The following is a 27396-nucleotide window of genomic DNA, read 5'->3' as shown; positions in this document are numbered from 1 at the left end:
CATAATGTCAACACTATATTTCTGATCAATTTTATGTTATTTTAATGGACAAAAAATGTTTTTCTTTAAAAAACAAGGACCCCAAACTCTTGAACGGTAGTGTATATTTACCCAAAAAATATATGGAGGATTGGAAATGATGCAGACAATTACATTGATGGAAGTAACAATATATCCGCAATATTAAAGCTGATCCACCCCATAAAAAAAAAAAAATAAAGCATAAATCCCGAAAATGTATCCTCTTAAATGTGATAAACCTAACCCTAGCCACACTGCTAACATTATGCCTAACCTTAAATAATAAGACCAAAAAAGCAAATTTTTGTTTAAATTATTTGTTACGATATAGCCAAAGATAAACTAAGTAATGTCTCTGCGATTTAGCCATACGATACTTTGTGGTGGTAGTATCTAGCTAGTGGAAACATTCATAAAGCGACTGTTTACAGTTCAAGGACCCAGCTTAAATGCTGGCATAAGAATTGCCGGAAAAAAATTACAAACTTTTTGGAATTAATCTACGTGAAGCATCTTCTTATTACGAAATAAGTCACCTATTTTATATTTTGATAATTAATGCTACTATTGAGGCATAATGGAAGCTAAATACTAAATACATTGCTAACAAATATGTTATAAGAATCGAAACTGCATCCTAAAATACACGTCAGGATTTTACGCAGGCCGATGACCTGCCAATAAAAGGAGGAACTCACTGGTCTTTTCAAAGGTCGGTGTGTCCCCCAACCGAGTTAAATTACTGGTTCGGATAAAGATGCTGTCCTTAGCCGCTCGTTCCGGGGCTTTGTCCCCGTACTTGCAGGCGACCAATGTAGCTGTGAATGGATCCCTCAAAGCACTCCTCCCTGGAGCGGTGAAGGGAGATTCACTGCTGAAATCCAGCTCACAGAAGGCGCCCGCTATTTCAGCTTGTGTCAGTGGTAAGGTCGCATTCAGAAAACTAGCTTGTTAGCTGCTGATCTTGGGCAATGTATATTGTAATTTTTAACCCGCCTCAGTCAGTGATTTTTATTTTTAAATGGGGGGGTCTCAACCATACTTTTTTGTACTTTGCTCCTTGGCTTTAGTTTAGATTGATATGGTTCGTCTTGTCAACTTCATGTTGTGACCAAGACATGGCGCCCTGAGTGGTCTTGTCAACATCCTGTATAAGAAGCTTAACTATTACATATGAATACAAACTCCTCATAATGTAAAATCAGCTAAGTTCTACATATCAAACGTTGCACTGTCTAATAGCCAACATAGCCGACTGCTTGAGTCTAGGGGTAATGGACTTCCTGTGTAGATTAAGACACCGCGGTGCCGACGGGAGATATGGCTCAGAAAATGTACCTCAATCCAGGGATGATGTCATGTTTCTCAGAATTATCCCAATTGATACGCCGAGCGAAAAAAAACCTTAACTGTCATTTTCGTATTCATGCTATGTAGCAGAAGCCACAGTAGCCATTTTGGAATGGCAGTGTCCGCCAATCCGCTCCTTTGTTGTTCAACGTGACGTGTGTCCGTAAAGGCTGCTGTGGCTTCTGCAAGGTCCGGAAATTCCGGTACACTTCCTGAATTTCGTGCGTGAAGAAAGTGGCGCTGAGGCGTCAAATGGTGGGGAGTAGTGCAGAGAACTGAGAAAGTTGGTGAAGCAACCGCTGTGCTGGAATGCGAACAATATGCGTGTCATTTTTTGATGGTATGACGCGGGAGGATGAGGGTCAAGGACCGGATTGTCTGTAGTGGAAAGACATAGGAAGAAGATCATGATACCGAAAGCAGTGGAGCATCTAGTAAAGAAGGCCATGGTAGGATGCAAGTGTAATGATGTGGTGAGTGTTTGAGACCACAGGGCCTCACTCACACCCTATTCGACTCACTTTTTTTATTATAATGTTTTATTTAACCAGGCAAGCTAGTTGAGAACTTGTTCTCATTTACAACTGCGACCTGGCCGAGATAAAGCAAAGCAGTGCGACATGCTGTAGTGAGAGGTAGGTGAAATTAGCTTGGTTCATTGGAAATGGTTGCTTGTTAATATTTTGTGGTAGCCAGGGTCAGCAAGAGATTATAACAATGGATGTGCTTAATGGGAGGAAGATTAAAAACCATGTCCCTGGTGCTTATGCTAGATTGAGGGGAGTCATCACTGGGCTCCCAATATGTCTGTAGATGACATTAAAGAAAATGTGAAAGGAGAGAGTGATTGAGGCCAAAAGGTTGATAAGTAGGACAGATCAGATGTGAAAGCCTATCAGTGCTGCGGAGGTTTGATAAGGTTTTGCCTGGGCAAGTACAGAGAATTCCTTAGTTTTAATGTCAGAGTATTTGTCCCATCCCCATTGCAGTGTTTTAAACGCCAAATAATGGTACATGGAGCTGTTCAATGTAAAAGAAGGAAAATATGTGCGAAGTGTGGAGGGGACAATGGTTAAGAGGAATGTGGGAGCAATGTGAAGGTTGTGTTCTAATTGTGTGGGGGGGGCGTAGTGCAGCATTTGGTTGACGCCAGGTGCAGAGGCAGGCTAGAGAGGCTCAGAGATATAGAGTAAGTCATAATGTATTGTATGCAGAGGCTGTAAAACAGATTGGTGGAACTACACTGTGGCATGATGAAGCTTCCATGGCTGTTCCTTTAGTAAGTAGACCTAATGTCGGGGCTGGTGTTTCTGCTGGTCCTGGCGTAGTTTGGCGGTTGCTCTCATGAATGTGGGGTGTCGAAAGGCACTTTGATAATAAATAAAGTTGACATATGACTCCGGTTGTGGAAAGCAGAAATGCCAGGTTGAAGGTTGTAGAGACGATAAAAGAGATTGGGGCTAACAGATATTACTGTTAGGATTGTTCAGCATGTCAACAACCATTAAGGGTGGCGCGTTTCAGCATGATAAAGGGGGAGGGTGACAAGTTAGTAGGGATTTAGTTTTATTTTCATGTTAATTCAGAATTGGGAAGATCATGATTGATCGTACATTCCAGCACAGTAGGTGGTGGCATGCACTTAAATTGTTTGCGGACCACCATCACATCCTAGAAGAAAAAGTTGGCTAGCAAAAAGATGAAAATGGCAGTTTCTTGAAACTGATGTTCAATCCCTCGGTGTAACAGTTGGGCTAATGGGGCAATTTTGAAGTACACTGCCTTTGTCATCCCTGGATTGGGTTATGTTTTCTGAGCCATATCTCGTGCCGGCTCGGATGTCTTAATCTACATGGGTAGTCTGTGCAGCTGTAAGCAAGCGGGTTGGCTACACTGTCTGCATGATCTCAAGTCACACTGTTGCCTTAGATGTACCACAGCTTTGATTGTCATCACTCTTATGTATAAAGAACCTGTCTAATAACTTGAACTATATTAAGTGTGAACATAATTTTGCATATTATATTTCTCATATGTAGCCCCTGGTGGAATTTGCATGGCCCACACAGACATCAAGGTCCCAGACTTCTCTGACTACCGTCGTCCTGAGTTGCTGGACCCCAAGAAGTCCTCCCAGGAGAGCAGCGAGTCCAGGAAGACCTTCTCCTACCTGGTCACTGGGGCCACAGCTGTGGTGGGTGTCTACACAGCCAAGACGGTGGCCACCCAGTTCATCTCCTCCATGAGTGCCTCAGCTGACGTGCTGGCCATGTCCAAGATTGAGGTGAAGCTGGGAGAGATCCCAGAGGGCAAGAACATGACCTTCAAGTGGAGGGGCAAGCCTCTATTCATCCGCCACCGAACTGAGAAGGAGATCGCCACCGAGGAAGCTGTGGATATGGCCATGCTACGTGACCCCCAACACGACAAGGACCGCGTAGCCAACCCGAAGTGGATCATTGTGATTGGTGTCTGCACCCACCTGGGCTGTGTGCCCATCGCCAACGCCGGAGACTATGGAGGATACTACTGCCCCTGCCACGGCTCCCACTACGACGCCTCAGGGAGGATTAGGAAGGGACCCGCGCCTCTCAACCTAGAGGTGCCCTATTACGAATTCCCAGACGACGACACCGTTGTTGTGGGATAATGTTCGTGCTCCATTACTTCCCTCCCTAGTATGTTTATATCTTTTTTCAAATGGGTCTGTCTGAGAACTTAGGTTAAAGAAAGGTTACTAATAAAGGGACATTTAAAATAACCTGAAACATGTTTTTGTGTATTTTTTCAAAGCTAAGATAAAACCAGTTAACATTGGATCCAGCGCTTTGCTCTCAGGTGACCTACTCTGGGTAGTCTGTTAAATCTCTTGCCAAAGATGGTTACGTTGTACATTTTGTCTGCAATGCTCTGAATTCTCCTGAAGCGTTTTAGGGCCTCCAGGATATCTTGGTAGGCTATAGTGTCAGGAACCAGGGTGATTTGCCTCACTGAACTGGAGGAACATCATTCTAACTGCTGCAAATCAACACAAACATTCCTGTTGCCTTTTAATTGTTGAAAATGTACCTTTCAGATTGTAGGCAGCAAACCGCAGTAGTGTTCACATTTGGATTGCTCCATGTCAAGGGGTGGCGATATTACCATCAACACAGGTAAGATGGGTATACACTGGCCTATTGGTATACATCAGTGTGAACTTCAGTTTGTCAACATGATAAAAGTTGAATGCATTCTTTATGGCACCGACTCAAAAGGACTGTTGTGAGTATAAACCAAACCCTGAAGAAGGGTTGGCCCCTAATATTCTTATGTTTAGACATGCAGAGCACACCAGTCTAGCAACAACTGACTTGATAAGTGGCAGCTTTCACAGATGTAGCGTATGAGGGACTTCCAGAAGGACATAATTAAATAGGTATCTGTTCACAATTCTTAATTTGGGTAGTCCAAACAAAGGACAAACCTTTTGAAGTCACAGTAAATCATTTCATGAACTTGTTCTTTCAATCAGTGTCTCCTTCTCATGGACCATGGAGGTTTTCCTCCTTCAGTGTACAGCCCCACTATTAATAGTGTCTGGTCCTTCATTTGAAAATCTGCATTTGAGATTGTTCAAAATGGCATAACAGCATAATTTCCTTTGAGAACCCTAAAGAGATGTGTTCTCTTGACTCCCCTCAGAGGCCTTGTCAGTACATACTGCACCTCTGGCTGGTGCCCCTTGGTCACATAACCCACGAGGGCAGCAGTCATCTGCTGCTGTAGGGTGGTGTTACCCATGACCAGGGCAGTCAGCTGGGCCATGTTGGTCAACTAGACATCACCCATGACGACAGAGCTTCTGACGATGCACCGGGTCAGTTCCATGATTGGAGGCAGCGGCATGAACTGCTCATCCAGCATCCCAGTAGGCCACTGACGGCACCCCCTGACAGATGATTCGGGAGATATGTCTGAAATAAAGCATCAGTTAAACAACCTTTTAAAATTTTACAGACCACAAGCCATTGTTCTCTATGAAGTTTACTTAGTTCGTGCATAATTCTTATGATTATTTTGAAGTGTATGGTCTAAGTGATCTCACCCCTTGACATGGAGCATTATTCACAGTTGGCTACTAACAATATTAGTTAGGAATTCTCATTAAGCTGACAATTATTTTCATTTTGATAATCCTCAGTGAACTTGAGTTTCAAATTCCTTGGTCTCCACATCGCCAACACACTATCATGGCTTAAACACCAAGACCGTTGCGAAGAGGGCACGACAGCGCCTCTTCATCTTCAGGAGACTGAAAAGATTTGACATGGGTCCCCAGATCCTCAAAGTTCTACAGCTGTACAGTCAAGAGCATTCTGACCGGTTGCATCACCGCCTGGTATGGCAAATGCTCTGCATCTGACCATAAGGCGCTACAGAGGGTAGTGCATACGGCCCAGTACATCACTAGGGCCAAGCATCCTGCCATGTAGGACCTATATACTAGGTGGTGTCAGAGGAAGGCCCCCAAAAAATTGTCAGACTCCAGTCACCCAATTCAGACTATTCTCACCCCCCCCCCCCCCCCCCTTTATTTTACAGTTCTGCTACTCACTGTTTTATCTGCATAGTCACTTTACCCCATCTACATGTACAAATTACCTCAACTAACCTGTACCCCCGCACATTGACTCGGTACCGGTACCCCCTGAATATAGCGTCATTGTTGCTTTTATACCGTTCATTTTTGTATTATTTAGTAAATGTTTTCTTATGCCTATTTCCAGAAATGCATTGTTGGTTAAGGGCTTGTAACTAAGCATTTCACGGTAAGGTCTACCTACACCTGTTGTATTTGGCACATGCGACATAACATTTGATTTGAATAGCAATGCCAAGGGGGGCTCCAACCAGTCCTCTTGCAACGGCTAGACCCCCTGTTGCCACGGCCCCTTTGTAAGATCACAGTAGCCTTTATCTGCTGTTTTACAGACAACTCAGAACACATATTTCCTTCGTTGGGACATTCTGGGAAACAAAGGTTGAGGGTTCAGACCCACATTCTTCAATAATCAAATGGGTATGATGACTTTAAAACATAAGTGACATTTGAACAGCAGGAAATATGTGGCCACAATAATAGATAAGCATTGTCAGGGTACTACAGTATAATAGAGATGTAAGTATTCTACTTGTTTCGGTTTTAACATTAATGCTAATTCCTATTTGCTACAGTTCAAGTTACAATGTATCACTTCATGATGAGGATACAAGTATAATTTGCTCTCTGACATTGCATGTGAGCTACACAGTGGTAAGATACAAATACTGCAATATAAACTAATAGTCAAACTACCTTGCTGATTAACTCAAATCCTTATTAAACTGTATGCTTGCTAGATTTATTTTAAGGTTTGATGCCAGTCAAAATTATTGTTTTTGTTTTTAACAATGTGCATATATCTATGTCATTGGTTTTAAAGCCTCATTCTTGATTTCCATTGAGCCTTGTCACGGTCGTTTTGCATGGCCCTGTGCCCAGGGTGAACGGAGTTAGCACATTTTAGACTATTGTTCCTTAATTGAAATCTCCACTCACCGGGCCATGCAAAACGCACTGGCCCAGTGCTTCATTGGATTGGTTAATTTCATCTAAAGCCACTAGAGGGCGATGAGCCAATGAAAAGCGGTCTGAAACGTGTTAATAGTTTTTCATATGGTCTGTTTTTCTTTTTCCAATAAGATTTAGTCATTCCCATATTGGGAGTCATGAGTTAATCATTAATTATCACATGAAATTTGCATACATCTCTAATGCATTTGATAAATATTGCTGGTAGAAGTTCTCTTTTTAATTTAATATTATTAAGAACAAATTCTTATTTACAATGACGGCCTACCAAAAAGTAAAAGGCCTCCTGAGGAGACGGTGCCATATAAAAATATTGGACAAAACACACATCACGACAAGAGACAACACTACATAAAGAGAGACCTAAAACAACAGCATGGCAGCAACACATGACAACACAACATGGCAGCAGCACAAAAACGGGTACAAACATTATTGGGCACAGACAACAGCACAAACGGCAACAAGGTAGAGAACAATACATCACGCAAAGCAGCCACAACTGTCAGTAAGAGTGTCCATGATTGGATGTGTGTGCTTTGGGGACCTTTAACAGAATGTGACTGGCAGAACGGGTGTTGTATGTGGAGGATGAGGGCTGCAGTAGATATCTCAGATAGGGGGGAGTGAGGCATAAGAAGGTTTTATAAATAATCAACCAGTGGGTCTTGTAATGGGTATACAGAGATGACCAGTTTACAGAAGACTATAGAGTGCAGTGATGTGTCCTATAAAGGGCATTGGTGTCAAATCTGATGGCTGAATGGTAAAGAACATCTAGCCGCTTGAGAGCACTCTTACCTGCCGATCTATAAATTACGTCTCCCTAATCTAGCATGGGTAGGATGATCATCTGAATAAGTGTTAGTTTGGCAGCTGGGGTGAAAGAGGAGCGACTATGATAGAGGAAATCAAATCTAGATTTAACTTTAGCCTGCAGCTTTGATATGTGCTGAGAGGAGGACTGTGTACTGTCTAGCCATACTCCCAAGTACTTGCATGAGGTGACTACCTCTAAACCCTCAAAGGTAGTAAACACACCTGTGGGGAGAGGGGCATTCTTCTTACCAAATGCCTTTTGTTTTGGAGGTGTTCAGAACAAGGTTAAGGGAAGATGGAGCTTGTTGGATACTAAGAAAGCTTTGTTGTAGAGAGTTTTAACACAATCTAGGGAGGGGCCAGCGGAGCATAAGACTGTATCATCTGTATATAAATGGACGAGAGAGCTTCCTACTGCCTGAGCTATGTTGTTGATGTAAATTGAGAAGAGCGTGGGACCTAGATTTGAGCCTTGGGGTACACCCTTGGTGACAGGCAGTGGCTGAGACGGCAGATGTTCTGACTTCATACACTGCATTCTGAGAGAGGTAGTTAGCAAACCAGGCCAAAGACCCCTCAGAGACACCAATACTCCTTAGCCGGCCGACAAGAATGGAATGGTCTACCGTATCAAAAGCTTTGGCCAAGTCAATAAAAATAGCAGCACAAGATTGATTAGAATCAAGGGCAATGGTGACGACATTGAGGACCTTTTAAGGTTGCAGTGACACATCCATAACCTGAGCGGAAACCAGATTGCAAACCAGAGAGAGGACTATAGACATCAAGAAAGACAGTCAGTTGATTATTGACAAGTTTTCCAACACTAGATAAACATGGCAAAATATAAATAAGCCTATAACAGTTAGGATCAGCTTGATTTTCCCCTTTGATGGCGCCGACAGAGATGGTCGCCTCGCTTCGTGTTCTTAGGAAACTGCACTTTAAAAAAAAATAAAAAATTTAATATTTCTTACATTGTTACCCCAGGAAATGTAAAGTCTTATTATATACAGCCAGGAAGAACTATTATATATACGAGCAACGTCAACTTACCAACATTACGACCAGGAATACGACTTTCCCGAAGCGGATCCCATGTTTGGACCACCACCCAGGACAATGGATCGGATCCCAGTAGGCGACCCAAAACAACGGCGCCGCAGAAGGGGCACTACAAAGTGTAGCTATTCCCTCTGCAAGGCAATCAAACAAGCAAAGCGTCAATATAGAGAAAGTAGAGTTGCAATTCAACGGCTCACACACGAATCGTATGTGGCAGGGTCTACAGTCAATTTCGGATTACAAAAAGAAAACCAGCCCCATCGCGGACACTGATGTCTTGCTCCCAGACAAACTAAACAACTAATTTGCTCGCTTTGAGGACAATACAGTGCCACTGACATGGCTCTCCATCACCGCAGCTGACGGCCCAGACGGCATCCCTAGCCGCGTCCTCAGAGCATGCGCAGACCACCTGGCCGGTGTGTTTACGGACATATTCAATCAATCCCTATCCGTCTGCTGTTCCCACATGCTTCAAAAGGGCCACCATTGTTCCTGTTCCCAAGAAAGCTAAGGTAACTGAGCTAAACAACTATTGCCCCGTAGCACTCACTTCCGTCATCATGAAGTGCTTTGAGAGACTAGTCAAGGACCATATCACTTCCACCCTACCTGACACCCTAGACCCACTCCAATTTGCTTACCGCCCCAATTGGTCCACATACATCGCAATCACACTGCACACTGCCCTAACCCATCTGGACAAGAGGAATACCTATGTAAGAATGCTGTTCATCGATTACAGCTCAGCATTTAACACCGTAGTACCCTCCAAACTCATTAAGCTTGAGACCCGGGGTCTCGACCCCACCCTGTGCACCTGGGTCCTGGACTTTCTGACGGGACGCCCCAGATGGTGAGGGTAGGAAACATCTCCACCCCGCTGATCCTCAACACTGGGGCCCCACAAGGGTGCATTCTCAGCCCTCTCCTGTACTCCCTGTTCACCCATGACTGCGTGGCCATGCACGCCTCCAACACAATCATCAAGTTTGCAGACGACACTACAGTTGTAGGCTTAATTACCAACAACGACGAGACGGCTTACAGGGACGAGGTGAAGGCCCTCGGAGTGTGGTGTCAGGAAAATAACCTCACACTCAACATCAACAAAACAAAGGACATGATCGTAGACTTCAGGAAACAGCAGAGGGAGCACCCCCCTATCCACATCGACAGGACAGCAGTGGAGAAGGTGGAACGTTTAAAGTTCCTCTGTGTACACATCATGGACAAACTGAAATGTTCCGCCCACACAAACAGTGTGGTGAAGAAAGCGCAACAGCGCCTCTTCAACCTCAGGAGGCTGAATAAATCTGGCTTGTCACCTTTAACCCTCACAAACTTTTACAGATGCAGAGTTGAGAGCATCCTTTCGGGCTGTATCACAGCCTGGTACGGCAACTGCACCGCCCTCAACCGAAAGGCTCTCCAGAGGGGTGGTGCGGTCTGCACAACGCATCACCGGGGGCAAACTACCTGCCCTCCAAGACACCTACAGCACCCGATGTCAAAGCTGGGACCGAAGAAGCTGTTTTACAGTCTCATCTCAAGGCCATCACTAACACAGAGAGGCTGCTGCCTACATACAGACTCGAAACATTGGTCACTGTAATAAATGGATCACTAGTCACTTTAAATAATTCCACTTTAATAATGTTTACATATCTTACATGTATATACTGTATTTATACTATCTATTGCATCTTGCCTATGCCGCACGGCCATCGCTTATCCATATATTTATATGTACATATTCTTATTCCATCCCTTTAGGTTTGTGTGTATTAGGTAGACTACTTGTTAGATATTACTGAACTGTCGGAACTAGAAGCACAAGCATTTCGCTACACTCACATTAATATCTGCTAACCATGTATGTGACAAATAAAATTTGATTTGAGTGTAATGTTTACTGTTTAAATCTTTTGTTTATTTCACTTTTGTTTATTTTTTTCACTTGCTTTGGCAATGTAAACATGTTTCTCATGCCAATAAAGACTCTTAAATTGAAATGATATTTGTACAACTGAATGCATTCAACTGAAATGTGTCTTCCGCATTTAACCCAACCCCTCTGAATCAGAGAGGTGCGGGGGCTGCATTAATCGACATCCACGTCATCGGCACCCGGGGGTTAACTGCCTTGCTCAAGGGCCTCAAGGGCAGAACAACCTTGTCAGCTTGGGGATTTGATCCAGCAACATTTTGGTTACTTGCGCAATGCTCCTAGCCACCAGGTTACATGCCACCCCGATGGGGTGTGGCTTGATGCGAACGTTACTGTTTAAAGGACAGCGGTACATTTTGAACGTGTTCCCACAACCTTTTTTTAAACAGGTCGTTTAGAACAGCACCATTTCCGTTTAATTTAATGCTTATTGCTTGTTTTCGTACGCAGCCCTGAGCTTGTGTGACCTTTTCCTGAGATTTTGCCATTTGAACTTACAGTATATTTGGCAAAAGAGAAAGATAACTGATCTTCCCAACTATACTGCTGTCCTCTATCATGAGAGCATCTGACAAATGAATTCTATGTGCATCTTGGTGCAACATAAGTAGAAGATTCGATCTTGCATAATTCACAATAATGTAAAAGTATGATGGAATAAAGTTTTAACCAATGCTCTGTAACTACAGTGAATTTACAACTAACTATTTGATATAATTTGCAAGGTATGTAAATGTATGCACTCGCTACTGTAAATCGCTCTGTATAAGAGCGTCTGCTAAATTACTCAAATGAAAGTGCAAATATAAAGTAACGTAATGGGGAGGGGGGATTGGAACCAATCACACAATATATACAGTCAATTAACCTCACGGAATGTGGAAAGAGCCAGTTTGTAATATGTTTAATTTAACAACATTGCGATAAAGGGAAATGCTCTATGTCTGTAGCCTATTGTTTACATTATGTTATAATTTATCATGCATTTGCAACATTGTTGTGCTTTAGAGCATTTTACCCAGACTACACCGGGAAACGGGCAGAGGAACATGGCGCAGGGTCGGTGAGGAGGACGCTGAACAATTGAGGATTATATTCCGTGGATATTTCGGGGATCATGCTGAAATCCTAAAATGAGAATGTGAAATGGTTGCACTTCCGAAATCTTGGATATCTACCACTGCCCCTTTGATGAATAATAGGAAAACGCCTCTCAGGAATACCTGCAATTGCATTCATAAACATTTTTTTAGGACTTACAACCCCTGAGCATTGTTTTTTATTCACAAACGTCACATTTTCATCTAAATATTACATGGGAAAATGGCTGAGAGAAATAAAATAAATATAGAGGTCCCACAAGGAGTTGGTAGACTTCGAGTGGAGCATAAAAAGGTAAAACAATGAATTAGCTTGCTACTGTAGCTAGCGTGAGCTGTGCGTGTTGATCATGCACGCGGTCGACAACAGAATTTTGCAAATCGTTTTGCATTTTCGTGAGATGAGACCTAACATGCATTCTCTTTCAGCAGGTTGCATATTCATTTATGCGCGCGTGACCTCTTCGACAGATCATTTATCATGGACATTTTCTTAACCTTTTTTTTTCTAGAAGCTTCCTTGAGGTAGCGGTCACATGTTGCTTGTTGTTTATTTCATCGTGGATCCTGGACAAGCCATGTTGTGTACAACCATCTAGTATGCATCAAGTTTGTCAATTGCTCTGATATTGACCCATGTTTATCAATTTCAGCAAGTACAATGCATGAAAAGTAAACAAATTAACCATGCACGTAACAATACACAAGCATTTCCTTGTGCGGTCGGCCTACTGCCCATTAAACATTAACCTAGATTCAACATCCATAACTAACTACTTTAATCTTAGCTAAATGTAAAGCCAATATCAATCCAAAGTGTAGGTCATGTTCTTGTTGTGTTACATTAGAATTGGAGTCATGCAGTATGTAATGGAGGGTGCAACTTTATGCCTTTCAAATAGAAACATAGGCCTTAGGCCTAATGCTTCTACCTAAAGTGTAGTACTGTAGTAGGCTACTTCCTGGTATGATATCCATTGCAAAGTACGCAGATGCCCCTTCCTGCCCCCAGGTTGGTGATCCTGTGTATGTAAGTATATACTGGGTGGTTCAGAAAAGCTTTTGATCCTTTAACATTTCGATACAATTCATCTTTGACAGCTGTTTAACCAAAACACTCTAAACTTCCCGAGAATTTGCTTCTGTGTTGTTTTCCCCTGGTGATTAAGTGTAAACAACTGTAAAATGGAGGGGCTTCTTCTGACAGTTTTTTTTAGGGAGAATAGAAATGCAAAGTTTGACCTAAATAATTGTCACTCTGTTAACAACAGGTGGTGCAAGGCTGCGAAGGTCAGATCCATCACTGGTGAGTTTGTGTAGCGATTCCACGTAGTGACTATGGCATTGGAGTCAGCCACTACCACTCATACACACAGCATCTTGTGAGTTATGGTGCTACTGTGCTTCTAGATAACGTTACTAGTTCCACCACGATTCACTCACCACATCCTTGATAGTACATGCATAGATAGGCTAAACATGAGATCTGTGTGTCCTTTCAGGCATAACCTGTAGGTCAGGAAGGGCATGTGTAATGTTTTGTGTGTGTGCCATTTTTTTAACTGAAATTTAAAAAACTTTGGACTTTCAGGGTGAAGGTAAAGGGTGACTATGAAACTCTCGAGGACCGACTCAAAACTCTTCCAGATCAGGTGTCCTATGACATCATGGTACGTTCCATCTTTCTCTTATCAAATCAAAGTTTATTGGTTGCGCACACAGATTTGCAGATGTTATCGCAGGTGCAACAAAATGCAATAACAATAGACCCCCCCCCCCCACACACACAATAAAATGTCAGAACGAGCAATATCAGAGTCCAGAGCATATATATAATATATATACAGTATTCAGACCCCTTCACTTTTACCACATTTTGTTACATTACAGCCTTATTCCAAAATGTATTAAATTTTTTAAAAATCCATCAGTCTACACACAATATTCCATAATGACAAAGCAACCTTTGCAATGAGATTTGAAATTGAGCTCAAGTGCATCTGGTTTCCATTGATCATCCTTGAGATGTTTCTACAACTTGATTGGAGTCCACCTGAGGTAAATTAATTGGACATGATTTGGAAAGGCACACACCTTTCTATATAAGGTTCCACAGTTGACAGTGCATGTCAAAGCAATTGTCCATAGAGTGCAGAGACAGGATTGTGTCGAGGCACAGATCTGGGGAAGGGTACCAAAAAATCTCTGCAACATTGAAGGTCTCCAAGAACACAGTGGCCATCATTCTTAAATGGAAGAAGTTTGGAACCACCAAGACTCTTCCTAGATCTGGCCGCCTGCCCAAACTGAGCAATCAGGGGAGAAGGGCCTTGATCAGGGAGGTGACCAAGAACCTGATGGTCACTCTGACAGACCTCCAGAGTTCCTCTGTGGAGATGGGACAATCTTCCAGAAGGACAACTATCTCTGCAGCCTTCCACCAATCAGGCCTTTATGGTAGAGTGGCCAGACGACGCCACTCCTCAGTAAAAGGCACAGGACAGCCCGCTTGGAGTTTGCCAAAAGGCATCTAATGACTCTCAGACCATGAGAAACATGATTCTCTGGTCCTGATGAAACCAAGTTTGAACTCTTTGAACTGAATGCCAAGCGTCACGTCTGGAGGAAACTTGGCACCATCTCTACGGTGAAGCATGGTGGTGGCAGCATCATGCTGTGGGAGGTGTTTTTCAGCGGCAGGGACTGGGAGACTAGTCAGGATAAAGGAAAGAGAGATCCTTGATGAAAACCAGCTCCAGAGCGCTCAGGACCTCAGACTGGGACGAAGGTTCACCTTCCAACATGATAACATCCCTAAGCACACAGCCAAGACAATGCAGGAGTGGCTTCGGGACAAGTCTCAATGTCCTTGAGTGGCCTAGCCAGAGCCCGGACTTGAACCCGATCGAACATCTCTGGAGAGACCTGAAAATAGCTGTGCAGCAACGCTCCCCATCCAACCTGACACAGCTTGAAAGGATCAGGAGAGAAGAATGGGATGAAATTCCCAAATACAGGTGTGCGCAGCTTGTAGCATCATACCCAAGAAGACGAAAGGCTGTAATTGCTGCCAAAGGTGCTTCAACGAAGTACTGAGTAAAGGGTCTGAATACTTTTGTAAATGTAATATTTCTGTTTTTAATATATTTGCTAAAATTTATTAACCTGTTTTTGCTTTGTCATTATGGTGTATTGTGTGTAGATTGAGGGGGGAATAAACATTTTAAAAATCAATTTTAGGTTAAGGCTGTAACTTTATTATTTTTTTTAAGTCAAGGGGTCTGAATACTTTCTGAAGGCACTGTGTGTATATCTAATGTATGGACAGCATATGATTAGAAAAAGGTGTGTATGGCAGTAGTTGTACAGGATGAGCCATGACTAGAATACTATATATATATATCCTAACCGTGGCAGGTAGCCTAGCGGTTAGGAGCATTGGGCCAGTAACCAAAAGGTTGCTGGTTCAAATCCCTGAGCTGACTAGGTGAAAAATCTGTCTGTGCCCTTTAGCAAGGCACTTAACCCTAATTGCTCCAGGGTTGCCATTGATAATAGCTGAGGGTGTCTCAGCTATTATCAGCGGCAACAAATACATTAATAATTCGAACTTGTACATGTGTTGAAATAGGATAAATGTAACCACCCATATACAAAGTGGATAAAACAAAACAAAAATTCAGCTGTACGAAATTATACTGGAAACTTTCTGAGCAAATGTAAGAAATAATACAAAAATGTGAAATAATGCAAATTTGGCTAGAAAACAGGGTGACCGTGTCTGGCGGCGCCATCTTGTACAGTCAAATGCAGTAAATGCACTGGGGAGTGAGTTTCCATAGCAGGGTATTATTTACAGTTTATTATGAGGTGTGTCGAGTGAATTCCCAAGCCATTGTCCCCTCTTGATCTGGAGCGAAAACACAGCAGTTAATACAGCCAGATGGGTGCTTTTGAGATGTTTACATATGGTGTGTTATAGCGAAGGCCTTCTCTTTCACTATCAGTTTCTATTCTCCTTTTCTTTAAGCTATTCAGCTTCACTTTTAGTTTGTAAAAAAGTATGCAGAACCATGTTTAAATTGCCATAATATATAGTGCCAGTCAAAAGTTTGGACACACCTACTCATTCCAGGGTTTTTCATTATTTGTACTATTTTTTCCGTTTTGAAGACATCAAAACTATTAAATAGTGGCGCAGCGGTCTAAGGCACTGCATCTCGGCGCTAGAGGTGTCACTACAGAACCTGGTTCGATTCCAGGCTGTATCACAACCGGCCGTGATTGGGAGTCCCATAGGGTGGCGCGCAATTGGCCCAGCGTCGTTAGGGTTTGGCCGGAGTAGGCTGTCATTATAAATAATAATTTGTTCTTAACTGATGTGCCTAGTTAAACATTTAATAAAGAAAATGCATATGGAATCATGTAGTAACCAAAAAAGTGTTAGATCAAAAATATATTTTAGATTTTAGATTCTTCAAAGTAGCCACCCTTTGCCTTGGTGACAGCTTTTCATATTCTTGCCATTCTCTCAACCAGCTTCATGAGGTAGTCGCCTGGAATGCATTTCAATTACATTGTAAAAAAAAATCTTTAGGGCCCATTTCTCAATACTTAGGTCACTTTTTCAAAACTCTTCACACAGTTCTCCTAACCAACTTTCAGCTTGGCACAGCAGTTAATTTCACATCCAACATGCACTACAACTACCAAAACTCTTCATACGTGTCTCAGATTAACTCATTATTCCATAACACTCACAAAGTTTGTCACCCAACAAGGACACTTTGTCACTCATAAAACAATGACCTAAAAAACACTAACAACAGGTAGGTAGCATTACACAATGTTTTCTTTTGTAAAAAAAAATAATTAACAAACAAGAATGACACCTCTCCACTGTTTAGAATTCACTGCAGTATATGTTACAGGAATGAATCAGACATGATGCAATATGCTTCAATATGTTTACTGTAACTTTTAGTCATTGAGTGATTCCAAAATACAAGAATTTGTATATACACCATCTACAGATACAGTAGAAATGCTAGTCCACAGGTTTTCCTCCACATCACATCTTATGTCATCTTGGGCAATACACCTAGGAAATAATATTTTGACATGCCTGGTCCATCCCTGGCAATCTTCTGCAGATATGTCCAGGCATCCAGCATTCATTACGTTCAGGGGGGACATTTGATCATGTGGATGGTGGTCATAAACCTTCCACCTCCATGAGGAAAATAATTCCTCTATGGGGTTGAGGAATGGAGAGTAAGGTGAGAGGAAAAGGGACACCATCCTGGGATGGGCTGCAAACCACTCTGTGACTGCACAGGAGTGGGGAAATGCCACATTGTCCCATACAATTACAAACGTTGGCCGATTTCGCCTCACCTGGCACAACCCTTCCATAGAGGTCACCCAGGAATGAAATGAGACGCTCGGTGTTGTATGGCCCAATTAGCGGTTTGTGTAACAACAATCCATCAGAGGATATTGCTGCACACATTGTGATGTTAGCAACCCTTCTGGCCCGGGACATCCACTGTGGCTCTTTTCCAAATCACAATCCTTCCTCGCCACTGTGTTTTGGCCAAGTTGAAACGAGCCTCATCCACAAAGATGAATGTGTTTTTTTTGCCTTGCTTCAATCCCCATGACTCTCAAATAAATCCACAAGGCAACATAAGAGTTAGGCTATTACAGTAGTTTACATTATACCTAAAAACATGCCATTGTGTGCCTTTGCCCTGTTTGGTTTTGTTCAAAACCAGTTCTGTATTTTATAGTCATCTTACCTGGACATATTGGTTCCTGAGTTGCTTGACTTTCAGAGTTCCTCTCAAAGGGGACAGTGTACAACTGCTTCATCCTGACTTGATGTTGTTTCAGGACTCTAGAAATAGTTGTTATGCTTACATTGTGAATATTTCCAAATGTAATGTCTGCCAACACTGTCCCGAATCTCTGAGTTTTATGCCATTGTTTCTGATGACCATATCAACGATTACAGTTTCCTGCACAGCAGTGAAAATCCTACCTCTCCTACCTGTGGGATGTAACCGTTGTGTCATAGGCAGAAATACAAAAACAATTACACACAAGTGGGTTTGGAGGCTTTTCTCAATTTACTTCTGAAATGTGCAGAATGTGCCCTTGCAGAATGGACATCTTACGTGTTGTTTTGCCAGAAATTTCTCACAATAGATGCCACTGTTGAGCGTTGCAGATTTGGCTGCACTCAGACCAGCCTCTCTCATTGATAGACCATGATTTATTACATGATCAATTATAGTAGCCCTAATCTCATCTGAGACTACAGCTCTTGATCTTCCACTCAGTCTTCTTCCACCACGCACACGTACTCCTCTCCCTCTCCCAGCCACTCTTCTTCCTCTGTCAGCCACTTCTCTATCTCTGGCTGGGTCCATGTTTACATTACAGTCCAGCATTATTCATAAGATGTCCCCTTTTGTATAGATGGTAATGAAATTGAAAGACTAACACCTGGGTAGGTGTTCAGCTACAATGGGAATCAGCTGTGGTTGGTCTAATTGTTTTGATAGTATTATTTGTTTTAAATATTTGGAATATATTTCAATACGGTATTACTGTAGAAATGTAGCAAATTGCTGTCTTATTCAATTTTGTGTTATGTTAGGTTTTGAACTTAAGTTTAACAGTTTTGAAAAGAGTATGTGAACATTTGCAAATTGGCCTGTAGGTACATAGAGTTTTGGTGGTGGTTGTGTCAGAGTGAGAAAATAATTAGTGAAATTTGAAAGATTTTGTAATTGAATGCATTTTGTTCCAAAGCAAAGAAAAATGATACACAGTTTAGCCCACATAGACTGCTGTTGTGCTTACTGTGTGAAGAGTTTTGAAAAAGTGACCTAAGTATTGAGAAATGGGTCCTAGCGATTGTCAAAACTGTAACATTTGTGGAATTTCTTTCCTTAATAATGCGTTTGAGCCAATCAGTTGTGTTGTGACAAGGTAGAGGTGGTATACAGAAGATAGCATATTTGGTAAAAGACCAAGTCCATATTACTTTAAGACATAAAGGTCAGTCAAGGTGAACAGATGATCTCTTCATGTGTGGTTCCCACCGTGACTCATGAAGGTGTGGGGGTGCTTTGCTGGTGACACTGTCTGTGATTTATTTATAATTCAAGGAACACTTAACAAGCATGGCTACCACCGCATTCTGCAGGGATACGCCACCCCATCTGGTTTGCGCTTAGTGGGACTATCATTTGTTTTTCAACAGGACAATGACCCAACACACTTCCAGGCTGTGTAAGGGCTATTTTGACCAAGGAGGAGATTGCTGGGCCAATTGTGCGCCGCCCTATGGGACTCCCAATCACGGCCGGTTGTGATACAGCCTGGAATCGAACCAGGGTCTGTAGTGACGCCTCTAGCACCGAGATGCAGTGCCTTAGGCCGCAGCGCCACTATTTAATAGTTTTGATGTCTTCACTTTTATTCTACAATGTAAAAAATAAAGAAAAACCCTGGAATGAGTAGGTTTGTCTAAATGTTTGACTGGTACTGTCGCAAGACCCACTGGTTGATGCTTATTTATAAACCCTCTTAGGTTTCACTCCTCCCTATCTGAGATATCTACTGCAGCCCTCATCCTCCACATACAACACCCGTTCTGCCAGTCACATTCTGTTAAAGGTTCCCAGAGCACACACATCCTTGCGTTGCTCGACTTTTCAGTTCGCTGCAGCTAACGACTGGAACGACCTGCAACAAACACTCAAACCGGACAGTTTTTTTATCTCAATCTCTTCATTCAAAGACTCAATCATGGACACTCTTACTGACAGTTGTGGCTGCTTTGCGTGATGTATTGTCATCTCTACCTTCTTGCCCTTTGTGCTGTTGTCTGTGCCCAATAATGTTTGTACCGTATTTTGTCCTGTTACCATGTTGTGTTGCTACCATGCTGTGTTGTCATGTGTTGTTGCCATGCTATGTTGTTGTCTTAGGTCTCTCTTTATGTAGTGTTGTCTCTCTTCTCGTGATGTGTGTTTTGTCCTATACATTATTATTTAATTTTTTTATCCCATCCCCGCAGGAGGCCTTTTGGTAGGCCGTCATTGTAAATAAGAATTTATTCTTAACGGACTTGCCTAGTTAAATAAAGGTTAAATAAAAGTACTGTATATATAACAAAAAATCAATAAAAACGATTGAAAGTCAAGTTGAAACTTGAACTCAACTTGAATAATGCAAGTTGATCTCTTCTCCTCTCTGCTGTAACAGGTGCCATTTGGCCCTCTGGCCTTCATGCCTGGGAAGCTGGTCCATACCAATGAGATCACCGTACTGCTGGGGGACAACTGGTTTGCAAAGTGCTCTGCCAAGCAGGCCCAGAAGCTCGTGGAGCACAGGAAGAAACGTGCGTTTGTTTTGGAAGCCATTTTGAATTTTCTCAGATACCATGGCACCTTGCCCAACTTTGACACTCACATAACTAAAATTATTTAAAAAACGAGAGAACTCCTCAATTGTATGCCTATATATTGTTTCGCAATGTATGCTCGTGATAATTCTTATTGAGAAAGATTGAGGTCATGTTTTGAATGTCTTCTCAACACTACCACGGTTCATCCAGCAGGGGGGCTGTTGTCATGGACTTGCTTTCAGACAAACCGAAAAAGAGGTGATCACTCAGTTCAAACTAAAAGTTGAATGGCTACTTATTTTGTGAATCCTTGGATTGTTAGAATGTTTGATACATTTTTCTGATGGACAATTATCTATCAAATTACAATTGCATTAGCAAATAAGTAATAATACACAAATCATCTTGGTCATAATTTGCAATACTGCAAGTTCATTTCTATTGAAAATGCAGAATTATGTCCAGATTGCTATTTGTTGGTTACTCATCGATTTTGGCCATCTGCAATTATTTTGTCACAATAGGTCCAGCCTTAAACCCTCCTGTCTAAAGAGAGTTTTTTCCTCTTTGCTCCCCTTTGGTATTCACTCTGCATCCGAAAAAGCTCTTTAATATATAGCGTCAGATGGGCCTAAATAACAATGTGTGATGATGATGCGGCCATTATTAGACTGGTGTTTACCTGAAGCGTGAATGTGACATAACCTTCCCTGACCCTGCCCAGGCCGCTTTTACACAACTAAGTGCCATAATGCAAACATGGATCGCTGAGATTTGTCAAACAGCCCCGCTGAGTTGTCATGCGGTCCGCGTTTGACCTTTCCCCAACGTTTCGAAACGTACGGCTTGAAGGCTCGCTGTCGCCATGGCAACGGAGCCCCTGCTGCCTTTAGCGAATGGGGGTTTAATTGTTGTGAAGATTTAATGATCCAAAGTAGCACCGAGGGCTTGCGATGTTATGAACTGTTTGTCATAATTTTCCTCTTTTTTTTACTGTGTTAAAAGTTTAACCCCTTGCTGGCGGATTTTTATATTTCATTCACACAATTTTTGTGCTTTGTTTTTTAGATGTAATTTGTGCGCTGGATGACTTGCACAAGACGAGGAAGGACTTTGAAGCCAGAGTTGGGTTTACAGAGGATCTAGAAAAACTCTCAGGCGTAAGTGTAATTACAGTGATAACAGAGTTTTTAGGATCCTCTTCAGCCAGCTTATCCGATAGACAACTAACTCCCTGTGCAGAAAATCTATTTATATGATCAGAAACACACCCACACTTATACCCTTCTCTGTTTCCTCAGGCTAAAGGGGACTATGTGGACATCAGAGAAGAGGTTGGAAGTATTGAAGAAATGGTCAGCAAAGGAAAGCAGCGTGTGGCTCTTAAGCCCCACTCTAAGCCCAAAATGGAGGTTGTTGTGAAGATAGAGAAAGAAGAAGAGGAGGAGGACGAAGAGGGCAGTGGAGAGGGAGATGGAGGGAGCAGAAGAGTGCTGTCTGAGGAGGAGCTATGGGCCAGACTGGATGAGCTGGAAGCGCAGGAGGAGCAGGAAGAGGAGCATCACCGGTAGAGTTAAATACACACACACACAAAATGCATAGATGTTCAAATTGAGGAGTAATTCAGCGCCACTCTATCCACCTTCACACCTGTGTTTCATGATAAAATATAGATTAGATTTCTCCCGGCTTGATACTTTGTTTCTATTGTTTTCAGACGGTTTGACAGTGCAGACACCAATGGCAACAATGACACAACATCCTCTGAGGAAGAGAAGGAGGGAGATAGCGGCAGCCATCATTGTGTCAATGGACATGATGAGAGGAGCAAAGGCAGGGAATTTGTGCCTCACAACGGCAGCCAACTCAACAGTACAGCCCAGTCAACCAGGGATGGGGAGGAGGAGGAAGATGAAGCAGAGGAGGAGGAAGGCGACTGTTTGCCTACCATCTATTTCTCTCATACGGTGGAACCTAAGAAGGTCAGTGTGTATGAAGCGTATTAAACTCATCGCAGTCAACTTGTAGTCCATTATGTTATTTGAGCTATGTAAATCAATGTACTTCAACTCCCTCTGTCTCTCCAGGTGAGGATAAACACAGGGAAGAACACCATGTTGAAGTTCAGTGAGCTGAAAGAACAGAAGCAGCAAGCCAAGAGGAAAAAGAAGAACGGCATCAGCAACGGTCACTCTCACCACGGGCTCCACAACATCACTACGCCCACAGACCTCTACAGGTACACACACACTACAGGCTACACATCAATCATTAAATGTTTGGTTGACATAAACTTTTGGCAACATTTTGGATCAAATGTAAAAATGGCATATATGGAATGGTGTTTACTCTGAATGTTTCCAGATTTCTTTATTCTGATTCGGTATGGTGTCTGTCTATTAACAAGTTCTGCGATCTGATTGGGTATAATGGCTGACTGTGTGTATGTTTGTGGCCTTTTGTCAGGTTGTTTGTGGATGTGAAGAACGGCGAGCCCATCCCCAGGAAGTCAATCCTGAAGTCCCGGAGCAGAGAGAGCAGTGTGTGTAGCGACACCAGCGAGAGCAGCGCTGCCGACTTCGAGGAGCGCCGGACGTTTGGACGCACTCTGAGCCATGACGAGAACACGTACAGCGACACCAGCGACGGCATCACGGAGGAGGACAGCCCCACTGGGGTCCTCCTACACCCCACCAGCAGCTTTCAGGTAAACTCAGCTGGTCCTGATTCAATACTCCGTCAATATTCTAATACTGTAAAGATCTTCAATTCAGTGCCAACAACTTTATTTGTCCCTTTAGGGAAATTCTTATTACAGCAACAGCAGTGCTTCAGATACATACAACAAACCGGCACAGATACAATAAATAGACAAGAAACATGCGAGAAAATGATTTAAATGTACAGTGCAATAAATACGATCATCGGTATAAAACGTACAAGAGACAGGGGTGATTAGTTCACATTGAACAGCAATTTCTTTGAACTTAAATAAATGCTTAGAGCAGGAGTGGTCTATGTCCTGCCAAGTTTACAGCGTCACATTAACCGCCATCTTATTCTTTGTCATTGATCCAGGCCTTTTCAGGCACGGTGGTTGAGAAGGAGCCCATTCTCTTGTCGATCCCCCAATTCACCATTGCTCTGCCAGCACTGCCCACCATCCCAGAGAGGAAACTGGAGGAGGTGGCCCCCGAGGCCCCCCAAGATGCCCCAAAGAGGGTGTCCAAGTTCAAAGCTGCCCGGCTGCAGCAGAAATGACCCAGCAGAGCCAGTCTCCAGGATCCACACTACCGGCTCCTTTTTTAACATTGATTTTCTATGCCAACACTTTTTTGAGTTGGACAGACCGTGAACCCACCCTATGATCTGCCATCCTTCTTCTTTTTTTGGCATCACTCTTCAAGCCTCTCTTCTTCTCTTTCATAATGTTTTTCCTGTTAGTACACATTGCAATATAAACAATATGCATATTCTGTAAGAGGCAGTACTCTGTAAGAGTAGCATAACATTGTTGAGAAAGCAACCCAACACACTCACTCTTAACCATTTACCTGCCTTGTATAATGGAACATCAAGCTTTTTAGCAAAGAACCCCATTATTTATGCATTAGTACTTCACTGCAATATGTTTTTAAGTAAAGAGGTAGTTTATTTAGAGCCCTCATCCTCCAACATTATGGCACTACATTAGTCAACACTGCCTAGGTGCGCATTTTATGGTGGTTGATCTTATGTCAGTGTCTTGACTATACTCTGTGACAAAGCCAGTGGTTTACAACTCTATTCATTGTTTGATCCATGATTTTGCCTGCTATGCTAAGACGACATACTCTGCATCATTCAATTTATTTTTGCCTTTTCCTTTCTTAATTATTCTACGACAGGGTCAGATGTTAACTTCCCTTTATTTCTCCCAATCCCCTTGTACCTGCCTATTGAATGTATTTCCACCTCTGTGACCAGCTTCATGTCAAAAATAAATATTGTTGTAAACTGGAATGAAAATAAAAGATTTTTGGACAAGGTCAGGTGTTACTCCCCTTTGGGTAGATTTCTCAAACCTTATTTCCAATCCTCACTAAAGGACAAGACAGACCAACAGAAAAGTTGTACGTACGCAGTAGAAAACCTGCTGAGTGTCAACTATTCAACATGCACAATTGTCGGGAAATAACCAAGATGACGGTTGATGTTCTATGGTCAGAGGTGATAGGATGGCCATCCACTGCTGGTGTACGTGTTGGTCTGTCCTGTCCATGACACAGGTATGCCACATGTCTTGACAATGTTGAACCACAATGACCAGCAATAGATCATCTTTCCTATGTAAAATGACTTGCCAACTCTATTTTTGTACCACCTCTTCATATGGCTGGGAATTCTGCATCAGTGAGCTCCATCCTTCCGGATTCGCTGTAATTAAAGTTGCACCTTGTGAGTTTGAAAAGCTATCACTAGCTGCTCGCTAAGTAGTGAGAGTGCAGAGTTCGATAAGCAGCTTTTAAACTGGTCCTTAGTTGATTCCCCCTCATCAGGATTAGGGCTGCAATAGGAAAAATCTATCCAGGTAGCATGAGACAGATTAGCTAATGCTTAACATGGTTGAGCGCTGGCTAGACACAGATCATTGGACTTGAAAAGCTTTGAAGGTATATGTTGGAACATGTACTTAACATTTCAAAGAGATCTAGAGGAACACGTTAATAATTGAAAACAACAGAGAGATCTACATTGCAGGGTTTAAAGGGGATTTAAGAGTTAGGTAATTTAGGATCTCCTTGCAGAGACGAGCAGGTATTGTTGACCAGACAGATACTCAGAGAAGAGGCTCTTGCTCCCAGCTACAAATGTCATGGGGCATTAAACGGTTCCTTGCTGTACACCTGGGCCGGTTTCATGGACCCAGATAAAGCCTACTCCTGTACTTAAAACTATGTTCTATAGAGAATTTCTGCTTTTAAATGTAGTTGTGCTTAATCTTGGTCTATGAAATATCCCCTGAAGTATTAAATCAACATGTTTCTATACTACAAGTATGCACACACGCACTTGTCCTTGAATCTATTTAACATTCAAACAATCTTAGGTCAAATAGTTCATTTGAAAGAAAGACCTCTGTAAATGGTGTCAGTGTGCAACAACAACTAACGTCAGTACATTGAGACTATACATTTTATATAATAAATAAGTAGAATGCGTGAGGATGTATGCACAATTTGTGCATATATTATGAGTGTGGTTATTGTATAAATAAACTCCCTCTCTCTATTTGAAAATAATCCAGTGAGAAAGTCATTGGGATGACAGAAATGTGATGGATGTGACAAGCATCCAATTAAGATTTCTGAAAAGAAGCCTCTGAGTGCTCTAAGCACTTATACAGCTGAATCACAAGTCAGAGCTTTCCCCGATGCCCTGAAACAATTGCAAAGCATCAATCCTGCATTATTCATTATGTTTTACAAAGGGTCAGAGTGGCTGAAATCCTCATTATAAATATTTGGAGAAGGAACAATCTGAGGTCACAGGGCTACTTTTTGGGGATATTGACTTATTACAAGGATTTACGGAGCAGGATGCACGCACACACGCGCACACACACACGCACGCACACACACACACAGGAGAGAGTAAGATGAAAAGGTGGCGGGCCATATAACACAGTCGCACCAAACCTCTTCCTCTGTCTGTCACAAGAGTTTTCCTAAAATAGTCTAGGCGAGGTCTACTAAATGTGACGTTGTTACAGTGCACAAATGTACAGAATGTTGGTGCATAGTGAGTGACAAGGCCTAATTTAAAATAACCCACTACAATGTGACGTTTGTACAGTGCACAAATGTACAGAATGTTGGTGCATAGTGAGTGACAAGGCCTAATTTAAAATAACCCACTACAATGTGACGTTTGTACAGTGCACAAATGTACAGAATGTTGGTGCATAGTGAGTGACAAGGCCTAATTTAAAATAACCCACTACAATGTGACGTTTGTACAGTGCACAAATGTACAGAATGTTGGTGCATAGTGAGTGACAAGGCCTAATTTAAAATAACCCACTACAATGTGACGTTTGTACAGTGCACAAATGTACAGAATGTTGGTGCATAGTGAGTGACAAGGCCTAATTTAAAATAACCCACTACAATGTGACGTTTGTACAGTGCACAAATGTACAGAATGTTGGTGCATAGTGAGTGACAAGGCCTAATTTAAAATAACCCACTACAATGTGACGTTTGTACAGTGCAAAAATTAACAGAATGTTATGTGCATCATGATGACTAGGCCTAATTTAAATAAAAGGAGTAGTTGATAATCTTGGATTTGGAGACGCAAATAACCTATGCGTAATTTACGCAGGAACAGGAGGCCTACAATGCTTGTCAACTACCAGATGGGGGAGCCCACGCACATCTCGAAGTGGTCATATCCCCTCCTTCCCACAGAAATTAAACTATAAACTCATATGCTTCCATACTTCATTTCGAAAGCATGCATGAATAGTTGAAGGATGTTGACGGAGATCTGATTTTATTGTTATTCTTTAGCGCAGTATCACAGGAAAAGTCAGACACAGCTCATCACTCGTCACTGACTGAACTTAAGCTGTACTTCGAGTCCAATACGCGCTGCGGTTTTACATCCTCCGATCTGAATGCCCAGGTAAGGAAATGTATATATCAAAAAATATTTATAATCTCCTGCAACTCTAACTTTCAGTTTCTCCGAATGATGATTTCTCAGAATAACATGGTTTCTCAGAATATATTTGTGTGCATGCATAAACCGTTATAGTGAGGTTGGCTGCCCCTGGTAATGCCAATGACAGTAGGCTATTAAGTGAATGGAAATATCGTTAAAAGCTAAGTAAAGTATAGGATAGTGTAGGCCCTTGTAAAGTCATGTTGAATGGATAGAATAGACTGTTTATAAGCTGATGTTTTTTTTCTCTCACACTGTGATATAGTGTAATGACAGCCTGCTGTGATCTTTGCATCCAAGATAATATGTTGCAGTAAATACTAATTTCAATACATCACATATCAAA

At 42.2% G+C, this 27396-nt stretch overlaps 3 protein-coding genes across 3 annotated transcripts in view; all 3 read left to right on the top strand.

The window, feature by feature from the left end:
• The first annotated feature begins 673 nt into the window (after nt 1-673).
• LOC129862361 (cytochrome b-c1 complex subunit Rieske, mitochondrial-like) lies at nt 674-4132 on the top strand. Its single transcript, XM_055933911.1, has 2 exons — nt 674-944; nt 3411-4132. Exons 1-2 carry the CDS (start codon nt 779-781, stop codon nt 4019-4021), a joined length of 777 nt encoding a protein of 258 aa, XP_055789886.1. The 5' UTR covers nt 674-778; the 3' UTR covers nt 4022-4132.
• A 7697-nt stretch (nt 4133-11829) lies between these two features.
• LOC129862360 (unconventional prefoldin RPB5 interactor 1-like) lies at nt 11830-24370 on the top strand. The gene is made up of 10 exons (XM_055933909.1): nt 11830-12215; nt 13192-13226; nt 13512-13590; nt 20201-20336; nt 21411-21502; nt 21644-21909; nt 22060-22324; nt 22430-22581; nt 22809-23049; nt 23421-24370. The coding sequence occupies exons 1-10, from the start codon at nt 12144-12146 to the stop codon at nt 23601-23603; spliced, it is 1521 nt and encodes a 506-aa protein (XP_055789884.1). The 5' UTR covers nt 11830-12143; the 3' UTR covers nt 23604-24370.
• Nucleotides 24371-26773: 2403 nt separating this feature from the next.
• LOC129862359 (zinc finger protein 536-like) overlaps nt 26774-27396 on the top strand; it is a 43038-nt gene continuing 42415 nt past the window's right edge. Inside the window, exon 1 of the mRNA XM_055933908.1 lies at nt 26774-27011. The gene's annotated coding sequence lies outside the window, so the exon portion shown is untranslated. The remainder of the gene's footprint in view (nt 27012-27396) is intronic.

This window comes from Salvelinus fontinalis, chromosome 9 (genome assembly GCF_029448725.1).
Source record: "Salvelinus fontinalis isolate EN_2023a chromosome 9, ASM2944872v1, whole genome shotgun sequence".
NCBI classification, from domain to species: Eukaryota; Metazoa; Chordata; class Actinopteri; order Salmoniformes; family Salmonidae; genus Salvelinus; species Salvelinus fontinalis.
The sequence above is the reverse complement of the archived record's forward strand: the minus strand, read 5'-3'. Positions and strand labels throughout refer to the sequence as shown.

Bases quoted from the DNA above. Each gene is read 5' to 3' on its own strand.
- LOC129862361 (XM_055933911.1), top strand. From the start codon at position 779: ATGCTGTCCTTAGCCGCTCGTTCCGGGGCTTTGTCCCCGTACTTGCAG. The intron at 945-3,410 runs GTAAGGTCGCAT...TCTCATATGTAG, and splicing joins TATTTCAGCTTGTGTCAGTG to CCCCTGGTGGAATTTGCATG.
- LOC129862360 (XM_055933909.1), top strand. From the start codon at position 12,144: ATGGCTGAGAGAAATAAAATAAATATAGAGGTCCCACAAGGAGTTGGT. The intron at 21,910-22,059 runs GTAGAGTTAAAT...TATTGTTTTCAG, and splicing joins CAGGAAGAGGAGCATCACCG to ACGGTTTGACAGTGCAGACA. The intron at 22,325-22,429 runs GTCAGTGTGTAT...CTGTCTCTCCAG, and splicing joins ATACGGTGGAACCTAAGAAG to GTGAGGATAAACACAGGGAA.